At 41.7% G+C, this 22,812-nt stretch overlaps 2 protein-coding genes across 3 annotated transcripts in view; both read right to left on the bottom strand.

Moving 5' to 3' along the window:
• The window catches only part of LOC110485385 (zinc finger protein 664-like), a 95,553-nt gene that overhangs the window by 28,610 nt on the left and 44,131 nt on the right, over window positions 1-22,812 (bottom strand). The window lies entirely within an intron of this gene.
• LOC110495027 (myosin heavy chain, fast skeletal muscle) lies at window positions 588-19,730 on the bottom strand. Its single transcript, XM_036948808.1, has 39 exons — window positions 19,515-19,730; window positions 17,999-18,145; window positions 16,811-16,967; window positions 16,471-16,498; window positions 16,093-16,207; window positions 15,895-15,987; window positions 15,482-15,542; window positions 15,241-15,339; window positions 14,546-14,649; window positions 14,028-14,166; window positions 13,100-13,218; window positions 12,786-12,935; window positions 12,521-12,691; window positions 12,054-12,357; window positions 11,662-11,726; window positions 11,481-11,568; window positions 11,247-11,364; window positions 11,008-11,131; window positions 10,436-10,572; window positions 9,706-9,961; window positions 9,272-9,514; window positions 8,566-8,742; window positions 8,324-8,469; window positions 8,054-8,144; window positions 7,259-7,648; window positions 7,011-7,137; window positions 6,691-6,809; window positions 6,264-6,460; window positions 5,948-6,131; window positions 5,646-5,811; window positions 5,360-5,484; window positions 4,893-5,201; window positions 4,468-4,671; window positions 4,191-4,316; window positions 3,892-4,062; window positions 2,435-2,539; window positions 2,243-2,338; window positions 1,693-1,824; window positions 588-716 (listed from the first exon to the last, which is right to left on the bottom strand). The coding sequence occupies exons 1-39, from the start codon at window positions 19,728-19,730 to the stop codon at window positions 696-698; spliced, it is 5,820 nt and encodes a 1,939-aa protein (XP_036804703.1). The 3' UTR covers window positions 588-695.

Here is a 22,812-nt window from a genome sequence, read left to right as displayed (position 1 = left end):
AAAAATAAGGTTGGTTGTTTCCTTAGAACTTTGTTCTGAGAATTTCCCAACAATCTACAAATTGTTCCCTTTCAATTGCTACCATGGTTATGCATACATATGTCTCATGTCTTTTTCTTTCTGAAACATTTACATTTGGGCCTGTCCATAGTTTAAATGATCATGCTGATGTTTGGAAGGTCCGTCCCTGTGATCCATAGTTTAAATGATCATGCTGATGTTTGGAAGGTCCGTCCCTGTGATCCATAGTTTAAATGATCATGCTGATGTTTGGAAGGTCCGTCCCTGTGATCCATAGTTTAAATGATCATGCTGATGTTTGGAAGGTCCGTCCCTGTGATCCATAGTTTAAATGATCCTGCTGATGTTTGGAAGGTCAGTCCCTGTGATCCATAGCTCAGTCTATGAATTGTGAGAGTGGTTACATTTCTCCAGCCTAATCCCTCATCTGATGTGTCTGCTTTTTTGGGGAAAACACTTTGTTGCTGTTGGAATCCCAGATTGCTCCTTTAATTAAAGTACAATATTTTTATGGTTTGAAAAAGCTGTTTGCTGAGTAATAAATCCACAGTCACAAAGGAAGTGTATGTAGATCCACATGTTTTTAATCAATGCTCAACATTTCACCATGAAAATCATATTTTATGCAACACAGGAAAATGGTAAGACTTTGATCTTCAATTCTTTGGTCTTGTTTATTCAGCAACTTCTTTTCCCTGTAAGAAGAAAGAAATAATATAATGGATCAGTAATAATAATGAACATGATAAATATATGGATAGAATATAATGGATCAGTAATAACAATGAACATGATAAATATATGGATAGAATATAATGGATCAGTAATAATAATGAACATGATAAATATATGGATAGAATATAATGGATCAGTAATAATAATGAACATGATAGACTTGGATAGAATATAATGGATCAGTAATAATAACGAACATGATAAATATATGGATAGAATATAATGGATCAGTAATAATAATGAACATGATAAATATATGGATAGAATATAATGGATCAGTAATAATAATGAACATGATAGACTTGGATAGAATATAATGGATCAGTAATAACAATGAACATGATAAATATATGGATAGAATATAATGGATCAGTAATAACAATGAACATGATAAATATATGGATAGAATATAATGGATCAGTAATAACAATCAACATGATAAATATATGGATAGAATATAATGGATCAGTAATAACAATGAACATGATAAATATATGGATAGAATATAATGGATCAGTAATAACAATCAACATGATAAATATATGGATAGAATATAATGGATCAGTAATAATAATGAACATGATAAATATATGGATAGAATATAATGGATCAGTAATAATAATGAACATGATAAATATATGGATAGAATATAATGGATCAGTAATAATAATGAACATGATAAATATATGTATCAAGCATTTAATGCTCAGTGCTCAGCTTGGATTTTCAATTTTGAAGTACTGTATATATATACTAGAAGTCCTATACAATATTTTTTGTTGTTGTTGCCCTTCCTGAAATGTTCTTCATATGGATCTTCAATACAGTTGAGTGTAAAAGGTCTGTATTGACCTCTGAGAAGACTGAATCATAGGTGGTGTTGATGTGGTCATATCTGAACATGAGTCAGGTACAGGTTTAGCAGCAGTTCTGTACCTTTCCCGAGTCACGGGTCTTGGCTCTGAGCTTGTTGACCTGAGTCTCAGCGATGTCAGCACGCTCCTCAGCCTCCTCCAGCTCATGCTGAACCTTCCTGAACTTAGACATGTGCTGGTTTGCTGCTTCCTCCTGGGTGAGGAAAAGAGAAGGAGAGCAGAACATCAGCATTTAAAGTTTGAAGCTTCAGGTAGCAAATATCAATAATATTTTCAACAAAACAAATATTGGCAGATTTAGGATAGCAATGTATACAGGGAGATATGATACTGCAGAGAAAGTGAGTGGCAGAACGAGAACAAACCGCTGCCTCCAGCACGATCACTAGACCAGAAAATTCATATTCAATCTCCTTTAAGTTGGTAACACATAAGAGGCACTCACAAATGCGCACAATTTCTTCAGCATTTACTTGCACTATCAATTGTCATTGTTGACTGGTGTGCTGTAGCAACACTTCAACTAAACCGTATGGACATTACGTTTTGTAGGGGGAAAAAACATTTTCCATTGTATGCTTTCAGAGTATTTGACTAAGTCAGTGACTCACCGCTTCCTCAGAATGCCTCTTGTAGGCCTTCACTTTCATCTGCAGCTTATCTACCAGGTCCTGAAGTCTGTTAACATTCTTCTTATCCTCCTCAGTCTGTGGGAGAAGATCAAAGAATCAATGTCACAATAGTTTTATACACAAACCTGTCTGTGTAAGTGTCAAGTGTGTGAAGAATGCACTTTCTCTTACCTGGTAAGTGAGCTCCTTGACTCTGCGCTCATACTTGCGAACTCCTTTGACTGCATCTGCACCTCTTCTCTGCTCGGCCTCCACCTCAGTCTCGAGCTCACGCACCTTTGTGGAACAAATACATTTAGGCATTTGTTTGAGGTGGTGAAATCAAATCAGACCTAACAACTATTTGTAAAACGGTAGAATCTTCTACCCAGTCAAGGAGGCACAATTGTTATCTGTTCCTATGTACTCTGTAATTATAACAACAACTTTTCATTATCTAGGTCAGTGGTTCTCAAAGTGGAATTTACATTTCAATTTGTTTATGTTTATTTCTAGCAAGAACAGATTAAACAGCCAGGGATCTTTGGAAAATGTTCAGAGGGTGCAATACTGTACAATATAATATTATTCATCCACAATTTATGTTATTAACTCTTAGATTAAACAACGGGTCTGGGAGGCTCACAACTCAATTCTTCTTGTTTTTGAAATATGACTTTTAACCATTTTGTCATGCGTTTTGTGGTGTATGGTGCAGTACCAGTATGGCGACTAGAGGCCGCCACTCGCATGTTTTAATGTTGTGACATTGCTTCTATTATGGAGCTCGCGCTCTGGCAGTTGGGAGAAATTTGCCAAGTGAGCCAACAGCAAGACAGAAGCACCGACATAAATACATTTTAATGTCTTTATTTTGAAAGTAAGCGAGTGGAAAAACACCATATTCAAGACGGCAAAGTGTCTGAAGTATGTACATATGTTTGTTGAGGTATTCTGTTGTATTTTCAGGTTTTACGAACTTATTAAAGTCCGCTAGCCTAAAAGCTAATTCAGCCATTAGCCTGCTAGCCGGTAGCCCCGCATAGCAACGCTAGCTTGCCTAGCAACGGTTGTTGAATGAGACGTTACAATAGAGAGATAAATTATTACTATGACATTAATTCGATGAATGTATATTATATTCTGTGTTGATATTTATTGTGAATTATTATTATTAATATGATCGAAATGGCAGATTAGAAGAAGTCTTGATCCAATACCTTTTTATTTAAAGGTCTTGGATCAACTCCACTAAATAAGTGTACAATTATTATAATTGGTTTTGTTGTGATCATAAATCCACAGTAATTTAAGCTTTAAAACTGCAACATTTTTTCTCAGATGCAAACAAGGGGGACTAGATTAGTCCAGTCATGCACTGCAGAAGTCATAGTAAATCTGCGTGGATGCTATTTTTGATGCACTTTAAAGTATGAGTTGTGTTCTGATATTATGAAGGGGGTCCCTGATGTATACGCTACCACAAAAGGGGTGGTCCCCGATGCAAAGAAGTTTGGGAACCCCTGATGTAGGTGGGTTATTGTGAGAGCAAATCATTAAACAATGCTCCTGTGTATTTTTACATGATCAAATACATTTCCAGCAATCAGTCTTTCAATCCACCCTAATCCACCCTGCAGGTATCTCACCCTGGACTCCAGTTTCTGGAGCTGCTTCTTGCCTCCCTTCATGGCCAGATTCTCAGCCTCATCCAGGCGGTGCTGCAGGTCCTTGACTGTGACCTCCAGGTTCTTCTTCATCCTCTCCAGGTGAGAGCTGGTGTCCTGCTCCTTCTTCAGCTCCTCAGACATCATGGCCGCCTAGAATAGTAGTTTGTTTAATTTACGCACCAATCATAACGTCCCTCTGAGATCTTTGTGGTTCTTATCCAGCCCTGCTACCATTGGCACTCGGGGACAAATTAAGTTGATGTAATTCAAGGACTCACGTCAGTGATTGCCTTCTTGGCCTTCTCCTCTGCATTCCTGGCCTCCTGGACGATGTCCTCCACCTCTCCCTGCACCTGCACCAGGTCAGTCTCCAGCTTCTTCTTGGTGTTCAGAAGGCTGGTGTTCTGAAGGAGGAAGACGATGTTTTTGACTCTCAAGAGAACTTGCAAGACAAGACTGAAATTCTGAACATCTAAGGCAAGCACGGTCCAAATACAGGTGTGTTTAAACTGTATGCTTGGCTGAGTTTCATTAGAAATGGCTTTTGACCCATACCTGGGAGTGCAGCAGTCCAACACGCTCGCTGGCGTCTACCAGCTCAGTCTCAGCCACTTTGCGGCCTCTCTCTGTCTGCTCCAGAGCAACTCTCAGCTCCTCGATTTCAGCCAACATCAGGCCGTTTCTGCGCTCCACCATGGCTGCCTGCTCCTTCATGTCTTCTGCGACACGGACGGCGTCATCAAGGTGCAATTGGGCATCCTGGGGTTCACAATGACATACGTTCATTAGGACTTGTGGAAGTAGGGGTGAAAGGATCGATCAGTGATATAAATATTCATTGGTAAGAATTTCCCCAGTATCGCTACCTTTAGTACATAAACCACTCTATTTAAGTCCTCTGTTCTGTTATTTTCTACAGATTCACAAACAAATCCCTCTCCATGTTCAGGTGTTTGAGCCTGATGTCCCAGTCCCTTTACCTTGAGCTGTCCCTGGACATTCCTCAGCTGTTTCTGGGCCTCAGCGGCCTGCCTGTTGGAGTGGCTCAGCTGGATCTCCATCTCGTTCAGGTCTCCCTCCATCTTCTTCTTCACCCTCAGGGCATCATTCCTGCTCCTGACCTCAGAGTCCAGGGTGCTCTGCATGGAGTCAACCACCCTCTGGCTGTTCCTCTTGATCTGCTCCATCTCCTCATCCTTCTCAGCAATCTTCCTGTCCACCTCACCCTTGATCTGGTTCAGCTCCAGCTGCACACGCAGAATCTTGGATTCCTCGTGCTCCAGTGTTCCCTGGACAAACAGAAGCAGTCAGGCCAATTGTGTTCAATACATTTGGATGTAGGAATTAAATATATATGACTACAATAACACCAATACAGAGGGCATTTCACTCTAGCTGGCATTGGTTAGTTAACACTGCTTTCCCATCAAACAGCTGTAGTTTGTACCTCAGCCTCCTCCAGAGCAGTCTGGATCTCAGACTTCTCTGTCTCCACGGTCTTCTTGGCCTTCTCCAGCTCATGGATGCTCTTGCCAGTCTCTCCAATCTGCTCAGTCAGGTCAGAGATCTCCTCTGCACACACACATACAGGAGCAGTTTAGACTTGGGGGATTTTAAGTGGATATGTCAATGTACTGAAGTTGATATTGAATCATAATAACAGTGAATTAATTAACAGCAATTCATCTTGCTAATTAAACATAAGCCAAATAGATTTGCTGTCAAATGCTCACGTTGCAGGTTCTTGTTTTCTCTCTTCAGAGTCTCCAGATGATCCAGAGCCTCCTCGTAGGAGTTCTTCATCTTGAAGAGTTCAGTGCTCATAGAGCGAGCCTCCTTCTGAGCTCCTTCCAGCTCAGCCTGGCCCTCCTCATACTTCTGCTTCCACTCTGCCAGAACCTAGGAGAATCCATGGGATTTTCATCAGAAGTCATTGATGAAGAGTTTTGAATTATAAATATGCTACAATTATACTACAATGAATCATATAGCAGACAGTAAATATCAGTCTATGGTGAGGTTTATTCATTTTCACCTTGTCAAAGTTCCTCTGCTTCTTGTCGAGGTTGGCGGCCAATGCGTTGGCTCTCTCAACATCAATCATGAGGTCCTCCACCTCTCCCTGCAGCCTCTGCTTGGTCTTCTCCAGGGAGGCGCACTTGGAGTTGGTCGCCTCAATGGTCTCCTCCGCCTCCTGCAGACGCTGAGCCAGCTTCTTCCTGTTGGACAACAGAGGGTGTTTTAATGTGAGAGATATGTTACAATACATATTGATGTAACATTTTGTCAGAGCCCCCTGCCACCCTCACCATCCACACCATATCTGAGTTTTTCTGTTGCGTGCGACTCACTTGGCCTCCTCCAGCTCCTCTGTGCGCTGGATGGCATCAGTTTCATACTTAGTCCTCCACTGAGCCACCTCACTGTTGGCCTTGGACATGCCGCGTTGCAGCTCTGCCTTGGCCTCCTGCTCCTCCTCAAACTGCTCCCTCAGGAGGTCACAGTCATGGCGGGCAGACTGGACACCGTGGGCCAGTGCATTTTTAGCCTGTGAGAGAGAAAGACAAGGAGAGATGAGTGAGATAGTCAAACACATTATGGTCGGAGTCTCTGAGGGTGGAGAGACAGTAGAAGTCTCTGAGGGTGGAGAGACAGTAGAAGTCTCTGAGGGTGGAGAGACAATAGAAGTCTCTGAGGGTGGAGAGAGAGGGTGGTGTAGTCATATGAAGATATAGCTCTAAACTCTGTGGACGGTGGAGTCCATCTTGGGTCCCTTACCTTGACCTCCTCCTCAGTCGCCCTCTTCAGCTCCTCCACCTGCTGGGTGAAGGCCTGTTTTCCTCTGGTCAGCTGAGACACCAGGGCTTCCTTCTCCTCCAGCTGGCGGCCAAACTCACCTGCAGGGACAGAGGGACATTTTGTAAATAGGGTCTCTGTTCTCTAAGATTGAAAATGTATTTTGAGGTATCATAGGGCAATGTTAGTTTCTACTGTACTGTTCACAACGTATGTGGAGTGGACTATGTGGATATAGCCCCTAATACATGTTGTGTTCTACTGAAGGAAAGCATTGGCTTGTTGTTCATTGTTGTTGGTACCATTTTCTGTCAGGAGTCTGGCCCTCTGTCCGCTGATGTCGTTGATCTGGCGAACATTCTCATCATTCTTAGTCTTGAGCTCACTCAGCTGGTCCTCAAGAGTACGGCACATCTTCTCCAGATTGCCCTGTTAGTGAAACATGTTCCATCATTACTTTATATATGTGACTGCTGTCAACTTCAGGTCACTTGAATGGTAATGTAGTTGACCCTCCTCAACACTGCTTGATCAAAACATCACTACTCACCTTAGCCTTGGCGACGGCCTCCATGTTGCTGGAGAGGTCATCAATCTCCATCTTGTACTCGCTCTTCTCCTTCTCCAGCTTCTGCTTAACGCGCTGCAGGTTGTCGATCTGCTCCCCGAGCTCAGCCACACTGTCGGCCTGCTTCTTGCGCAGAGCGGCGGCTGTGGCCTCATGCTGCAGGGTGGACTCTTCGAGATCACGACGCAGCTTCTGGAACTCAGCCTCACGCTTCTTGTTCATCTCAATCTGAGCAGCAGTGGCGCCTCCGGCCTCCTCCAGCCTCTCGCTGATCTCCTCAAGTTCCCTGGAGAGATCGGCCCTCTGCTTCTCAACCTTAGCCCTGGCAGCACGCTCAGCCTCAATTTCCTCCTCCAGCTCCTCAATACGGGCCTAGAACAGGGGTAGGAGCAGGGGGATGAACACTACAATAAAGTTGAAACAATTGAATCTCACGAAGTAATAATAGTATGTATATTTTGCATAAATGTGTTTAATAAAAACCCAGTCACACTAATACATTTAGTAGACAGTGTCCCATGCAGAAGCCAAACCCTCAAAGGTAAGAAGTTAGACAGAGGACTCTACATGGATATACGCCATTTTAACATGTATATTGTCATTGAGGGCTGAGTGGGGATGGTAAGAAGCACCAACAAGAAACACCATCTTCCAAACTACTGAGCCATCAGAAGCCACCTGGAAAACTGTCTGCTGACAGAAAAAGTGTCAATTTTTTTAAAGGAAATGGTTCAAGTCTGTGCTTTTCTGTACTGGAGCTTATATCCTGTACTGTACCTGGAGTTCCTTGATCTTCTTCTGCAGCTGAGCTCCCAGAGACTGCTCATCCTCAATCTTGCTGAGGAGCTGGGTGGTCTCAAACTCCTTCCTAAGAAACACAAACACGTTGATTGCAGAGTTAGTTTTTGTTTGATAGTTTAAAGGGAGAGTATCATACCATTCACTTGGCTTTTAAGAATCACATGCAAATGCTAATTCATAATTACAAGAATTAGTCAAGAACAACCATTATAGCAGCTAATACTGTAGTCATTTGTTTGTGTTTACTTCTTGATTTTCTCATCAGCTTGCTGCTTGTCATTCTCCAGGTCCATTATGGACTCCTGGGCCAGTTTCAGATCTCCCTCCAGCTTTCTCTTGGCTCTCTCAAGGTCCATACGGAGCTTCTTCTCTTGCTCCAGAGAACCCTCAAGCTATAAGATAAAAACACATATATTATTAAAATGTAAACAACTGAAGATAATATCATCTTACATACTATCATGGCCAAAATGTCCAAGTCCACTCACGTCGTCCACTTGCTGTTCCAGCTTGGTCTTGGCCTTGGTCAGAGTGTTGACTTTGTCCTCCTCTGCCTGCAGGTCATCCAGTGTCTGCTGGTGGGCCTCTTGGAGGGCTTTCTTCTCCTTGGTCAGCTTGGCAACACTCTCATCCATAGACGCCATCTCCTCTGTCAGGTTTTTAACCTGTAAATGGCCACAACATAATTATACTTCACCATAAAGGGGAGATTTAGTTTGTTATATATTGCCTTCAATTAATTTAGATTAGAAATGCCTCAACAATTACTGTACTATAGATTCAACAGTGTTCACCATGCCCGTCTACTGAATGGAAGTCAAACATTACATTTAAAAAAAAAAAACTTTATTTAAATAGGCAAGTCAGTAAAGAACAAATTCTTATTTTCAATGATGGCCAAAGAACAGTGCCTTGTTCAGGGGCAGAACGACAGATGTTTTACCTTGTCATCTCGGGTAACCTTTCTGTTACTAGTCCAACACTCTAACCACTAGATTACCTGCCGCCCCATGAGAGGGGAGCAGAACATGCAATACATTTGGGGAGTACCCCACAACTGAAATTCTACTATTGTGTCCTAATTGTTCCTGCACCCACAATACAACGTGAATTCCATTTCTGTTAAGCTATGTTTTGAGTTGATTATTGATTGGATTATTGTTTGGTTAGACTGTCTATGGTAAGACACAAGACCTTGTTTTCAGTGGCGTGCTTCTCCTTCTCCACTTTGGCCAGGGTGAGCTCCAGGTCATCAATGTCCTTCTTCAGCTCAGAACACTCATCTTCCAGCTTCCTCTTCTTTGCAGTCAACTCAGCATTGATCTCCTCCTCATCCTCCAGCCTCTCGGTCGTCTCTTTGAGTTTGGCCTCCAGCTGGATCTTGCTCTTGATGAGCCCCTCACACCTTTCCTCAGCATCGTTCAGACTCTCTCCTTCCTGGTTTCAGAACAGCAGAAACCAAATCAGAGGCCTCACTTTGTATCCAAGTATACATGTTACTCAAAGAGGTCAGAGCAAATCAATAGAAATTCAAGAGATATATAACATGGGAAATACAAATGTGTGTTCATATGTATGTGTATGCAAATGTGTGTTCATATGTATGCAAATGTGCCCGGGTCACTCACAGACGCGACTTGGAGCGCCAGGTCGTTCTTCTCCTGCGTCAGGGCCACCAACTTCTCCTCCATTTGCTTCTTTGTGGCCAGAGCCTTGGCCAGGTCTGTCGTCATCTTCTCATAGTTCTCCTTCATGTTGGCCAGCTCCTTCTCAGTCTCAGCGCTCTGCAGCAGGGGCTTGATCTTGAAGTACAACTTCATCCATGGCCAGGTTTTCACATTCATGAATGAGCGGATGTTGTACTGGATGGAGTAAATTGATTCTCTGGTCGACAGAAAGGATGGAGTGGCATGGTGAGTGACATGCTTAAAGCTACATTCTGGGATTAGATGAACAACAAAACAGAACCACCTGCCACTGTTTGTTTACAGTTGAGGAATGGGGCTAGGGAAATGTAACCCCTCTTAAATTCATAGACAGTGCTCAAGATGCAAAATCTGACAGGTCATGCATTTTAAGCTCATGAGACATTTTATATTCTTCAAGAATGAAAAGGTAAATACCAAAAATGTAAATGACAGTTGAACAGCCAAATCCCAAACTGCAGCTATAAAGCTAGAATCCTTAGTTGCTACATTCATTTCTGGACAAAATGAATTAACCCAAAAGCTTTAGCAGACCATTATAAGATGTACTTTCTCATTCTGAACAACTCACAGCATATACAGTATGTAATCATAATGCATTAGATACAGGTGGTTGACAGAAAGCTTTGCCAAGATGTCTACTATTCCTCACCTCCTCTCCATCATCTTGGTGAACTCTCTCCTCATGAGGAATCCACGGCTGAGAGCCTGGACCATGCCGACTAGAGTGGCCAGCTTCTCATCTCTCATCTCCTCCAGGACACCCAGCAGACCGGCTTTGAAGAACACCTGAGACACAGGTTAACATGGTCAATGGAACCACAGATAGAAAGGCTTGAATCAAAAGAGGGGAACAACACCACTAGATTGATTTAAACAACATTAACTTTGCAATAGTTGCAACCAAACCATGTGACAGGTTGTTTCTAAGTTGTTAGTTATTGTACAGTTGTAGATTAATAATGTACACAGATGCAGATAACTGCAGCCATACCACTCTAACACAATGCACATGATAATGACTTTAGTTTCTCTTCTATACTTGTGATGTATGAATTTGAAGAAAAACACTACAATGTTTTTCCACCTTTTCTATTAGTTAAATGAAGAAGAAAGAACAAAAGAATGGATAGATCAACTAGAGAGTATATATATATGGTACGGGTTTAAATTATCATTCAAGTTGTGTTTTGTTGTCAGATTTTGCTGGGGGTTTTGACTGACCTTGGTGTGTCCAAACTTGTAATCCTCGTGATTCACATCAATGGACCCAAGCAGCTTCTCAGAAGCCTTCTTGTTGTCCATGAACTGGCCCTCGGGGATGACGCTGGCATTCAGTACTTTGTACCTGAATAAAGATAGATTATTTACATATGTGCAGTTGTAGGTTGGTTATATTACGTAAAAGGTAAGCTTATCCTTGGAGCAGATCTGTGAGCATGTGTGCATTTATGTTTGTGTACCTCTGCTTGAAATCAGCATAGATGATTCTGCTGGGGAATCCCTTTCTGCAGATCCTGATACCCTCCAGTACACCATTACACCTGAGCTGGTGGATAACCAGGAAGTTCTCCATCAGACCTGGTAAAACAAAACAAGTCTCTTTTAATACTAATAAACAGGTTATAGATTGGGATCGTTAAGGTTACTGATACTGTACTGATAAGATGACATATTTAACTCAATATTTCTTGTACCTGGAGTCTTTGACTCGTTGGGGATCAGGCAGCGCACAAAGTGAGGATGAGTGCTCCTCAAGTTGGTCATCAGCTTATGTAAGTTCTCCTGTAAGAGGGTTACAAACCATTTTCTCAGACATCATTTATGATAATCAATGCACCTTTTGAAGGACTGAATCTACACATTTCAAAAGCTCACCCTGAACTGGGAGGACACAGTCTGCATGGAACCACCCTTCTTCTTGCCTCCTTTCTTGGTTGTATCTGTTAAAATGGGGGAAAGTTAAAGATAACTAGAAAAGTAAATTTCCTAGAGCGGGTGGAATAAATAGAATAATTAGAAGAGTATGTAAGAAATCTAGAGTGGTCTTGTCTTCAGCAAGCACACTAATTATAAACCAGAGAATCTCTGGTTAACTTCACACTTATCTAGAGGCAAATGCTGCCAATCAGATTGTGTAGAATAACACCTATTGTATGAGTAAATTAACCCAGTAATAAACCCTGAGAAAGTGTGATACATTCAAAGACTTTAAAGAACATTGTAACTGGTGCTTTAAATTAAATATTGTGACATGATGCTAGTCTTACCCTCAGGTGGGGCAGCAGGATACAGGGCAGCCAAAAGTTTGACTGAGGACTTCCCGTACAGTTGACAAACTGAGTCGTTCAGGGGGTCCTTGTTCTTCTCCAGCCACCCAGTGATGTTGTAGTCCACAGTGCCGGCGTAGTGCACCAGGGAGAAGTGGGCCTCTGCCTTGCCTTTGGCAGGCTTGGGCTTCTCAAACGCCTTTGTTTTGCCAAGATGCTGGGAGTACAGCTTGTCCTTGAAGGTAGTGTCTGAAGACTTAGGGAACATGCACTCCTCTTCAAGGATGGAGAAGATGCCCAATGGCTTTACGAAAGGAGATGTATATCAAATTAGTGATATTTCCATTTAGGATCACATTTATTCCTTTTGCAAACATTCTATTTGCGGATTACATTCATTTAGGAAACATATTGAGTTCTCAACAGTCAGATACGTTGTACCATTATAATCCTCACAGACATCTTACCTTCTCAATAAGCTCAATGCAGGCAGCCAAGTCCATGCCGAAGTCAATGAAGGCCCAGACGATTCCCTCCTTCTTGTACTCCTCTTGCTCCAGGACGAACATGGTGTGGTTGAAAAACTGTTGCAGTTTCTCATTGGTGAAGTTGATGCACAGCTGCTCCATGCTGTTGTACTGTTGATGGAGTTTTAAAAGGGATCATTTCATCATACAAGACTGTAATCCATCTCAATCACAACTAATTGTCTTGTTCTGGTCTCATACTCACATCAAAGATCTCAAACCCGGCAATGTCAAGCACACCGATATAGAACTGCCTTGGCTGCTTTGTGTCCAACATCTCATTGATACGGATGACCATCCACAAGAACATCCTCTCATAGATGGACTTGGCCAGAGCACTGACTGAGTTATTAACCTGCAAATGATAATATCTCAAATTAATATGTGAGATATTGACCATGTCTGGTGATAAGAGCATAAGGGAAAAACAAGATACATTATTTTTTTTTAGCTATGCACTCATCCCCAAAATAATTATGGTGCTCAGAAAATGGTAGATGCTGTGTTTGGCTGCCTTACCTGAGGCACAGTCTGTCCCTTGGTCACATACTCGTTGCCGACCTTCACTCTGGGGTAGCACAGAGCCTTCAACATCTCAGCTGAGTTCAGGCCCAGCAGGTAGGCGATTTTATCAGCCACTGGAGAGAGAACCAACAACAACAGACTCAGGGACACAAGATCACTTGTTTCTGATTTCACACTGACAAAATAGTTTGGCTATCTTTTTTGTGGGTTAGGTTTAGGTTTTCTCACATATCCATCATTTCAAATCATTTCTGGAGGTTGGAATTGTGTCTTAAAAAAAACTCCTGCCTGACTTTCATATGAAACGTACGTGTTCTACACTGGGTGTACAAAACATTAGGAACACCTGCTCTTTCCATGACATAGACTGACCAGGTGAAAGCTAGGATCACTTGTTGATGTCACCTGTTAATTCCACTTCAATCTGTGTAGATGAAGGGGGGAGAAAAGGTTAAAGAATGATTTTTAAGCCTTGATACTGTTGAGACATGGATAGTGTATGTGTGCCATTCAGAGGCTGAATGGGCCTGACAAAATATTTACGTTCCTTTGAACAGGGTATGGTAGTAGGTGCCAGGCGCACCGATTTGAGTGTGTCAAGAACTGCAACGCTGCTGGGTTTTTCACAACGCTGCTGGGTTTTTCCTGTGCGTATAAAGAATGAGCCACCACCAAAAGGACATCCAGCCAACTTGACACAATTGTGGGAAGCATTAGAGCCAGCATGGGCCAGCACCCCTGTGGAACATTTTCGACACGTTTTCGAGTCCAGGCCCTGACAAATTTATGCTGTTCTGAGGGCAAAAGGGGGTGCAACTCAATGTTAGGAAGGTGTTCCTAATGTTTTGTACACTCAGTATATTTCTATCTTTGGAAATGGGACTAATGCTTTATATATTGTATATCTATGAGTGGGACTCACCCTCTGTGCCGTCTGGCTCGGCCTGCTCCTCACGTTGCTTCTGCTTGAATTTCAAGTTTCCATGGTGCACTACAGCTCCTGTCAGCTTGTAGATGGCCTGCTTCTCTTCATTAGTGAAGCCCAGGATGGTAATAGCATCCTGGCATTAAAGAGGAAGTACAACAGAGATGAACTGAACGGTAGTTTGCTCAGTTACACTACAGTTCTGTGCTGCTCACTGCAGAACAAATGGGATAGATAGATTTGACTGGCTTCTCTGTTACACATGATTACGCTTGGCAAACACATTAGTAGATGGCAGCACAGTTCCACAGGGCACTTAGTGGTGCTCTATAGTGGAAGGCATGAAGAGTTCTTTGAGGCACATGCCTAACTAACACAAGGCATTTAGAATCAAACTTAAACATACATGAACATTCCCAGCTGCCACCAAGTTGGAATTTCACAGTACATTCAGTGTGTATGGTGGTCCTATCCATTCCATATCTAGAGTTTGGTTAACCCTTTGTTTGACTCACATCTGTGGCATCCAGCTCTTCATTGTCGTTGATGCTTGCCACAGTGATCTGACCCTGACTGCACATGGGGAAGTCGTAGGGGTTGGTGGTGATGAGCGCCAATTCTGTGGACAACAGAGAACAGCTTGTCAGGTAAATCTCTTAGAATTCTTCTGTTCTAACTTTACAGTATCTCTCCCTCCTTTACTCAATAGATGGACTCAATGATACATGTAGTATATAATGAATAGCATAAAGAGGAGACTGAGACTTGTGGACTAGTGCATCACAGTGTATTACTTGATAGATATTTCCCAGAGACCTGTCCCATGTCTAGATGCCTTGTTATCTTGGATGTACTCATTGTAATAGTATGATTAGTGTGGATTATAGTGTGGAGGGGTTGAGGGTAGATGAAGCGATGAAGGGACAAATAACAAACAAAAGACAACTATTGTAAAATACATTGTGTATGTAAAATGTATATAGTACGTATAAACTGGAAGTAGAAGCCTAAGTATTGTTGTCCATTTGTTAACTCCAATTAGGGGAGGGATGGTAGGGTTATGGGAGGAGTGGTAGGGATGATAGGGTTAGGGGAGGAGTGGTAGGGTTATGGGAGGAGGGGTAGGGATGATAGGGTTAGAGGAGGAGTGGTAGGGTTAGGGGAAAATCTGGGTGGGAATCATTTTCTCTGGACCTCTACTTTGTCGTACCAACTATGTCAGGTTTGTGGCCTGTCATCATCTGGAAGAAGATGTGGTAGCCTCTCTCATCGGGCAGCTGGAAGGACACTCTGGACTTCTCCAGCAGGTCTGAGAGAGAAAGAGAATGAGTGAATGACACACAGAGAAAGAGAAGAGAACATGGGATAAAATTACTTTTGATGATATGATCTCCTAAAAATTATCTGTGTGAATTTAGGAAAGCATTGAGAAACAATCAAAACCAACTCACAGGTCTCAATGTCAGCTTTAGCCAGTTTACCACCTTGGAAGTGAATCCTGATGAATTTACCCTACAGTAGAGCATGGGGGTTAGAAATAGGTCAACAAATTAATCTAACATTTTTCTTTGATAGACCCCTGTAAATGTTAGTTTGTTGGACAGATGTTGGATCTATTGATACAGATATAGGATCTTGATGTAGGATCCAGTTTGCTACAGCAGGGGGAAAAATCCTGAAGCAACAGGAAATGTGAATTATTACATGGATTGCAAACAATTTTTTTTAAATTGGTAGGGGTTGATCTTTTTTTTATTATTACTACAGCAAATCAAGTAAAATGTTGAAGTGTATACTATAGGGAACTAATGAAATACATTTTTCCAATATAAGTTAACTTCCACAGTATGCCCTTCATACTTACAAAGCGAGACGAGTTGTCATTCCTCACTGTCTTGGCATTACCATAAGCCTCCAGCAGAGGGTTAGCTGCAATGATCTGATCCTCAAGAGACCCCTGATTGAGACAAACACAAGTTTCTCAGAAACTGGAAAACTGGTAAAGTAATTTTTTCTTCATTGCTTGAAAAGTGTTAAAAAGGCAAACATAAGAACAACTTACCTGCATTTTGCTGGGGTCTACTTCCTTCTTCTTCTCTCCACCAGACACTGCAATGGTGGCAAAGTACTGGATGACACGCTTGGTGTTGACAGTCTTTCCTGCACCGGATTCTCCGCTGGTTTATATGACAGAGAAAGAGGGGTTTTAGTTACATGTTTGAGTGTCAGATTGGCTTTCACTAAGAAATAGCATAGAAAAATGCACTGTTAACACTGTTCTGACATAAGTCTTTAACAAATAATCCTTCTCATCGACTCGTTATTACACATAACCTGATGCTCTAATCCATTCATATTGTCATGTATTTCATCACACCAAGTGACACAACTTATTACAATAGAAACACTTTCTCAAGTGACATTTTAGTAAACAACTTACGTAATCAGGACGGACTGGTTCTCCTTATCTGGAACCAAAAAACACATTGCTTATCATACTCAAAACACATGGGGACATTATTTAATTCATAGCATCATCATGAATTTAACTTTGGAGCATTTTTCATTCAAGGGTAGTGAAATCAGATATTCCCAGCAAACTGTTATTACCTAGACTAGAAAACAGTAGATACCTCTCTGAAGCATATTCCATTGATGCATCCATTAATCTATCCATAAACACTTAATTGACTTTGAGATCCATATGTCCTTATGGACATCCATCCATCTATCCATCCATCCATCCATCCATCCATCCATCCATCCATGAAAGCTCGTACCAATCAGCATGAACTGAAAGGCATTGTCAGAGACTGAGAAAATATGGGGTGGAGCCTCCATCCTCTTCTTCCCTCTGTAGGCGTTGACAACCTCCATGTCGTATACGGGGAGCCACTTGTAGGGGTTCACCGTGGCACAGAAGAGCCCAGAGTAGGTCTGGATGAAAGAATAATTAAATTAGGGTATTAGTAAAGTCAGATGTTCTTTTACCTGGATTTATGTGAGGATGTGGGTGTTCTTTGGTTTACTGATATGGGTCTACTGTATTGATATGTTTTGGTTTCTACCATTCATTACAGTGGTGTCAGTTTACTGAGCAATATTGTAGGCTGCAAAAGTATATATTTTTATACTAATACAATTGCTTGAAAAAAAGTATTTTGTTTTTAACAAGTAATATCTTTATCTCTCAAAGAGATCGGGGTCAGAATTATAGAGGTCTATTTTCATGTCATCCGACCAAAGCACTGGTTCAAATCCAAATGTCAGTTCCATTTTAGTAAACTCCAGCCGTTTACATTTGTTGGATGACACGAAAATAGAGCTCTTTGGGTAAGCCAACCAGGTGATGGGTTTGGTGCTGAAATTAGAATGCGTAAGCAGAAAAGAACCCCAATTCCTACTGTAAAATACGGTGGTGGATCTTTGATATTATGGAGCTATTTTGCTTCCACTGGTCCTGGGGCCCTTGTTAAGGTCAATGGTATCATGAACAGTATCAAGTACCGGGATATTTTAGCCGAAAACCTCGTTGCCTCTGCCAGGAGGCTGAAACTTGGCCGCGAGTTAATCTTCCAGCAGGACAATAAACCCACATTCACATGAAAATCTGCAATGATTAAATGGCCACAAAGTCAACATTTTGCAAAGGCCATCTCAGTCTCGGGACTTGAAACCCATTGAAAACCTGTGGTTTGAATTCAAGTGGGCAGTCCATAAGAATGTCAAGGATCAGGAAGGATTCTGTATGGATGAGTGGTCTAAGATCCCTCCCAACTCATAAAACATTTTAGAATACATTTTTGCTCATATTTATCAAGAGTGTCAATATTTTTAGACTTCTCTGTATGGGTAGTACTGTATTTATGTATTTCTTATGTTCATGTATGTGTGTATTTATTATGTTCATGTATGTGTGTGTTTATTATCTTCATGTATGTGTGTGTTTGTATGTGCAGGTTTCTTACATAGATCATCCATGCTGCATAACGCTCTTTGAGGTTATACAACACAGAGGCTTCATTCAGGTAGGTCATCATGGCCATGTCCTCAATCTTGTCGTACTTAGGGGGGTTCATCTCATAGATGTCTGCATCTTTGAACTCTTTTCCTTCCTGAAACAGTCAGAAATCTAGATTACACACAGATCAAACTGGACATGACTGAATGATTTTTGCTCATTAAATACAAGTTGCATCATTAAAAAATATATATATCCATATTTAATCCAACTACTTAGTTATCACCCACTGACACATACATGGTGATTCTTGACTAGTCAACATGAGAAATGTGTTAGTTACATAGTGCCTTCATAAAGCAAGTAAATGCTTCAAAGTAGCCCTTCATTTATTCCAGATTTTGTTGTATTACAGCCTGGATTCAACATTTATTAAATAGATCTTTTTAAAATGATAATGAAATACAGAAATATCTCATTTACATAAGTATTCACACACCTGAGTCAATACATGTTAGAATAACCTTTGGCAGAGATTACAGCTGTGAGTCTTTCTGGGTAAGTCTCCAAGAGCTTTACACACCTGGTTAGTACAATAATTGCGCATTATTATTTTTTATATTCTTCAAGCTCTGTCAAGTCAAGCTGGTTGTTGATCATTGCTAGACAGCCATTTTCAAGTTGTGTCATCGAGTTTCGAGCAAATGTAAGTCAACTGTAACTAGGCAATTCAGTGTCGTCTTGGTAAACAACTCCACGGTATATTTGGCCTTGTGTTTTAGGGTATTTTCTTGCTGAAAATATGAAGAGTGGAACTCAGTCGTGTTGGATTTGCTCCAAACATAACACTTTGTCTTCGGGACATGAAGTTCATTTCTTTGCCACATTCTTTAGAGTTTTACTTTTAATGCCTTATTGCAAAAATAGGATGCATGTTTTGGAATATTTTTTTATTCTGTATAAGATTTCTCCTTTTCGCTCTTTCATTTAGGTTAGCATTGTTATAATGTTGTTGCTCCATCCTCAGTTTTCTCCTATCACAGCCATTAAACTCTGTATCTGTTTTAAAGTCACCATTGGCTTCATGGTGAAATCCCTGAGTGATTTCCTTCCTCTTAGGCAACTGAATTAGGAAGGGCGCCTGTATCTTCGTAGTGACTGAGTGTATTGATATACCATCCAAAGTGTAATTAAAATGTTTGTTTTTTTACCCATCTACCAGTAGGTGCCTTTCTTTGCAAGGCACTGGAAAACCTCCCTGGTCTTAGTGGTTGAATCTGTGTTTCAAATTCACTGCTTGACTGAGGGACCTTACAGATTATTGTAGGTGTGGTAATCAGAGATGAGGTAGTCATTCAAAAATGATGTTAAACACTAGTATTGCAAACAGAGTGAGTGCATGCATGTATGTGTATCTTTTTTTAAAACTTTTTTTGTTGTTGACATTTTCTTTAAGAATTTAGATGATTTTTCAAGGAATAGTGTAATTGCACAAACTTGAATACTTTTCAGATCAGGCTTACCTCCTTAGTGCCGTCAGGTTTTGTGACTGTTACAGTACACTTCCCGTCGGCCCTGGCAGTGACCAGACCCTTAAGGTACAGCTCCACCTTGTCTGTCACGTAGCAGGAGTTCTTTGAATCAAAGGGTGCGGTTTGTGCCTCAATCCTCTCCCTCTCAGGCTTACGGAGGTATATGGCAGCCTTGCCGTAGATCTGCATCTCCGCGTCCGTACTCATGGTGACGGATAACTAGGAAAGAGATGAAACAAGAAACATGATTGACTCTGTGGTGCTTCCTCCCCAGTCAACAGAGTTAGGTGAGTGGTATCTCTAACAGAATATTCTCATGACTTTTTATGTGGAGACTCAAACCATGTCTCACCTTCTTTTTCCCCTCCTAGAGATGAATGTGTACTTCTTGGAGGACCCTGTGACACATGAGAGTGTTGTGAAAACACACAAGTCTAAATGCTCATCATTTAGCCGTCAAAAAACATTTTGGCAACTCACTTCACTACACATTCAAATAATTACCCCTGAAAGCCCAGTTACATTCTAGAACCCCTTCAATTTATGTAAATGAGAGTTACAGATTGGAAGTAAAACATTTTAAATCAAATGCCACTTTATTGCATACTGTCAAATCTTACAAGAGACATGCATAACTTAATTCAAACACTGCAGTTAGCTACTGCCTCAGTTGCTGAGTGCAAACATGAGACAAATGTCAAAGTTGGAGAGGTCTTACCACAGAGAAAGAAGGTATCTGACTTATGGATGCTGGGGCCTCAGTCTCCTTATATCTGGTTGGAAGTGCCAACCAAGCAACAGTTAATTATGGACCACTCTGGGGAAGGACATGGATTGTAGGAGAGACCTCCCCCCCAGACCTGTGTGTCTGTGTATCACTAGCACCTCCCACTTCCAGGAACACCACACTCCCATTACATTACTTTTTAATGTCTCTTAATGTCTCTGAATTGAATTTCACTGAATTTACATAAAGTAGATATGTCATTGCTAATAATTATTATAATGTAAAAAAAAAATGTTGGATTAATCAAATTGATTCCAATGTTACTCCCACTGACCCTCAAATACTGTAATGGAATCCATGTTGCCCCAATATAAAATACTGTAATGGAGTGAGTGCATGTTTCCCAAATACCAATAATACAGTTTTCATCTGACCTGATTTAAGTCTAATCTGACTTTATTTAGTTCCATTTTAGTGGCATTAATCCTCATCAACAATTGTATATAGATGTTCACCTGTATTTATAGTGTTTAGCTTGTAAACACATCTGAACTGTCTCCTCACCTCATGCTTGTGATGTAGATGGTCGTTACCTCGTGCTTTGCTCACTTTGATTTATCACCCTGGTGGAACCATATTAAATTAATATTTAAATCTAGAACAGAAACATTTAGGCTGTCAATTAAAGCTCATAAAACTGTTAAATCTAATGTGTTATTTATCTACAGTATGACATATTGAAGATTCTGGAGGCACTTCTATTTGTCTCACATTTCAGTTGGCTAAAACGGTCCAGTAGGATTCTTATGACACATAACACCAGTACAGTATTTCAATAATCTTATCCACTCATATTGCTGACAGCGATATAACTGCCTCAAACTGTTCTCACAGTCTGAAGTAAACAGCTTAGAAGCCGAGCTGGCTGATTAAAAATGTAGATGTAGAAAATAGTACAAATAAAGAAAAACCCTTGAATGAGTAGGTGTTCTAAAACTTTTGCCTGGTTGTGTGTGTGTGTATGTATATATATATATATATATATATATATATATATATATATATATATATATATATATATATATATACAGTGGGGCAAAAAGTATTTAGTCAGCCACCAATTGTGCAAGTTCTCCCACTTAAAAAGATGAGAGAGGCCTGTAATTTTCATCATAGGTACACTTCAACTATGACAGACAAAATGAGGGGGAAAAATCCAGAAAATCACATTGTAGGATTTTTAATGAATTTGTTTGCAAATGATGGTGGAAAATAAGTATTTGGTCACCTACAAACAAGCAAGATTTCTGGCTCTCACAGACCTGTAACTTCTTCTTTAAGAGGCTCCTCTGTCCTCCACCTGTATTAATGGCACCTGTTTGAACTTGTTATCAGTATAAAATAAATATGTCCACAACCTCAAACAGTCACACTCCAAACTCCACTATGGCCAAGACCAAAGAGCTGTCAAAGGACACCAGAAACAAAATTGTAGACCTGCACCAGGCTGGGAAGATTGAATCTGAAATCAAATGTGGGAGCAATTATTAGGAAATGGAAGACATACAATACCACTGATAATCTCCCTCGATCTGGGGCTCCACGCAAGATCTCACAGCGATGCAGCGGTCTAAGGCACTGCATCGCAGCGGTCTAAGGCCCTGCATCGCAGCGGTCTAAGGCACTGCATCGCAGCAGTCTAAGGCACTGCATCGCAGCGGTCTAAGGCACTGCATCGCAGCGGTCTAAAGCATTGCATCGCAGCGGTCTACGGCACTGCATCGCAGCGGTCTACGGCACTGCATCGCAGCGGTCTATGGCACTGCATCGCAGCGGTCTAAAGCATTGCATCGCAGCGGTCTACGGCACTGCATCGCAGCGGTCTAAAGCATTGCATCGCAGCGGTCTACGGCACTGCATCGCAGCGGTCTAAGGCACTGCATCGCAGCGGTCTAAGGCACTGCATCGCAGCGGTCTAAGGCACTGCATCGCAGCGGTTTAAAGCATTGCATCGCAGCGGTCTAAGGCACTGCATCGCAGCGGTCTACGGCACTGCATCGCAGCGGTCTAAGGCACTGCATCACAGCGGTCTAAGGCACTGCATCACAGCGGTCTAAGGCACTGCATCACAGCGGTCTAAGGCACTGCATCACAGCGGTCTAAGGCACTGCATCGCAGCGGTCTAAGGCACTGCATCGCAGCGGTCTAAGGCACTGTATCGCAGCGGTCTAAGGCACTGCATCGCAGCGGTCTAAGGCACTGCATCGCAGCGGTCTAAGGCACTGCATCGCAGCGGTCTACGGCACTGCATCGCAGCGGTCTAAGGCACTGCATCACAGCGGTCTAAGGCACTGCATCACAGCGGTCTAAGGCACTGCATCGCAGCGGTCTAAGGCACTGTATCGCAGTGGTCTAAGGCACTGTATCGCAGTGGTCTAAGGCACTGTATCGCAGCGGTCTAAGGCACTGTATCGCAGTGGTCTAAGGCACTGTATCACAGCGGTCTAAGGCACTGCATCGCAGCGGTCTAAGGCACTGTATCGCAGCGGTCTAAGGCACTGT

This window comes from Oncorhynchus mykiss, chromosome 17 (genome assembly GCF_013265735.2).
Source record: "Oncorhynchus mykiss isolate Arlee chromosome 17, USDA_OmykA_1.1, whole genome shotgun sequence".
NCBI lineage: Eukaryota > Metazoa > Chordata > Actinopteri > Salmoniformes > Salmonidae > Oncorhynchus > Oncorhynchus mykiss.
This window is presented reverse-complemented; position numbering and strand designations above follow the sequence as displayed.

What these genes read in the sequence shown, in the direction of transcription:
- LOC110495027 (XM_036948808.1), bottom strand. Translation starts at nt 19,730, where the DNA reads ATGAGTACGGACGCGGAGATGCAGATCTACGGCAAGGCTGCCATATAC. An exon ending in ATGACAACTCGTCTCGCTTT is followed by an intron (nt 15,543 to 15,894) that starts GTAAGTATGAAG and finishes GCTCTACTGTAG; the next exon opens with GGTAAATTCATCAGGATTCA. An exon ending in TGGAACAGCAAGTGGACGAC is followed by an intron (nt 8,470 to 8,565) that starts GTGAGTGGACTT and finishes TTTATCTTATAG; the next exon opens with CTTGAGGGTTCTCTGGAGCA.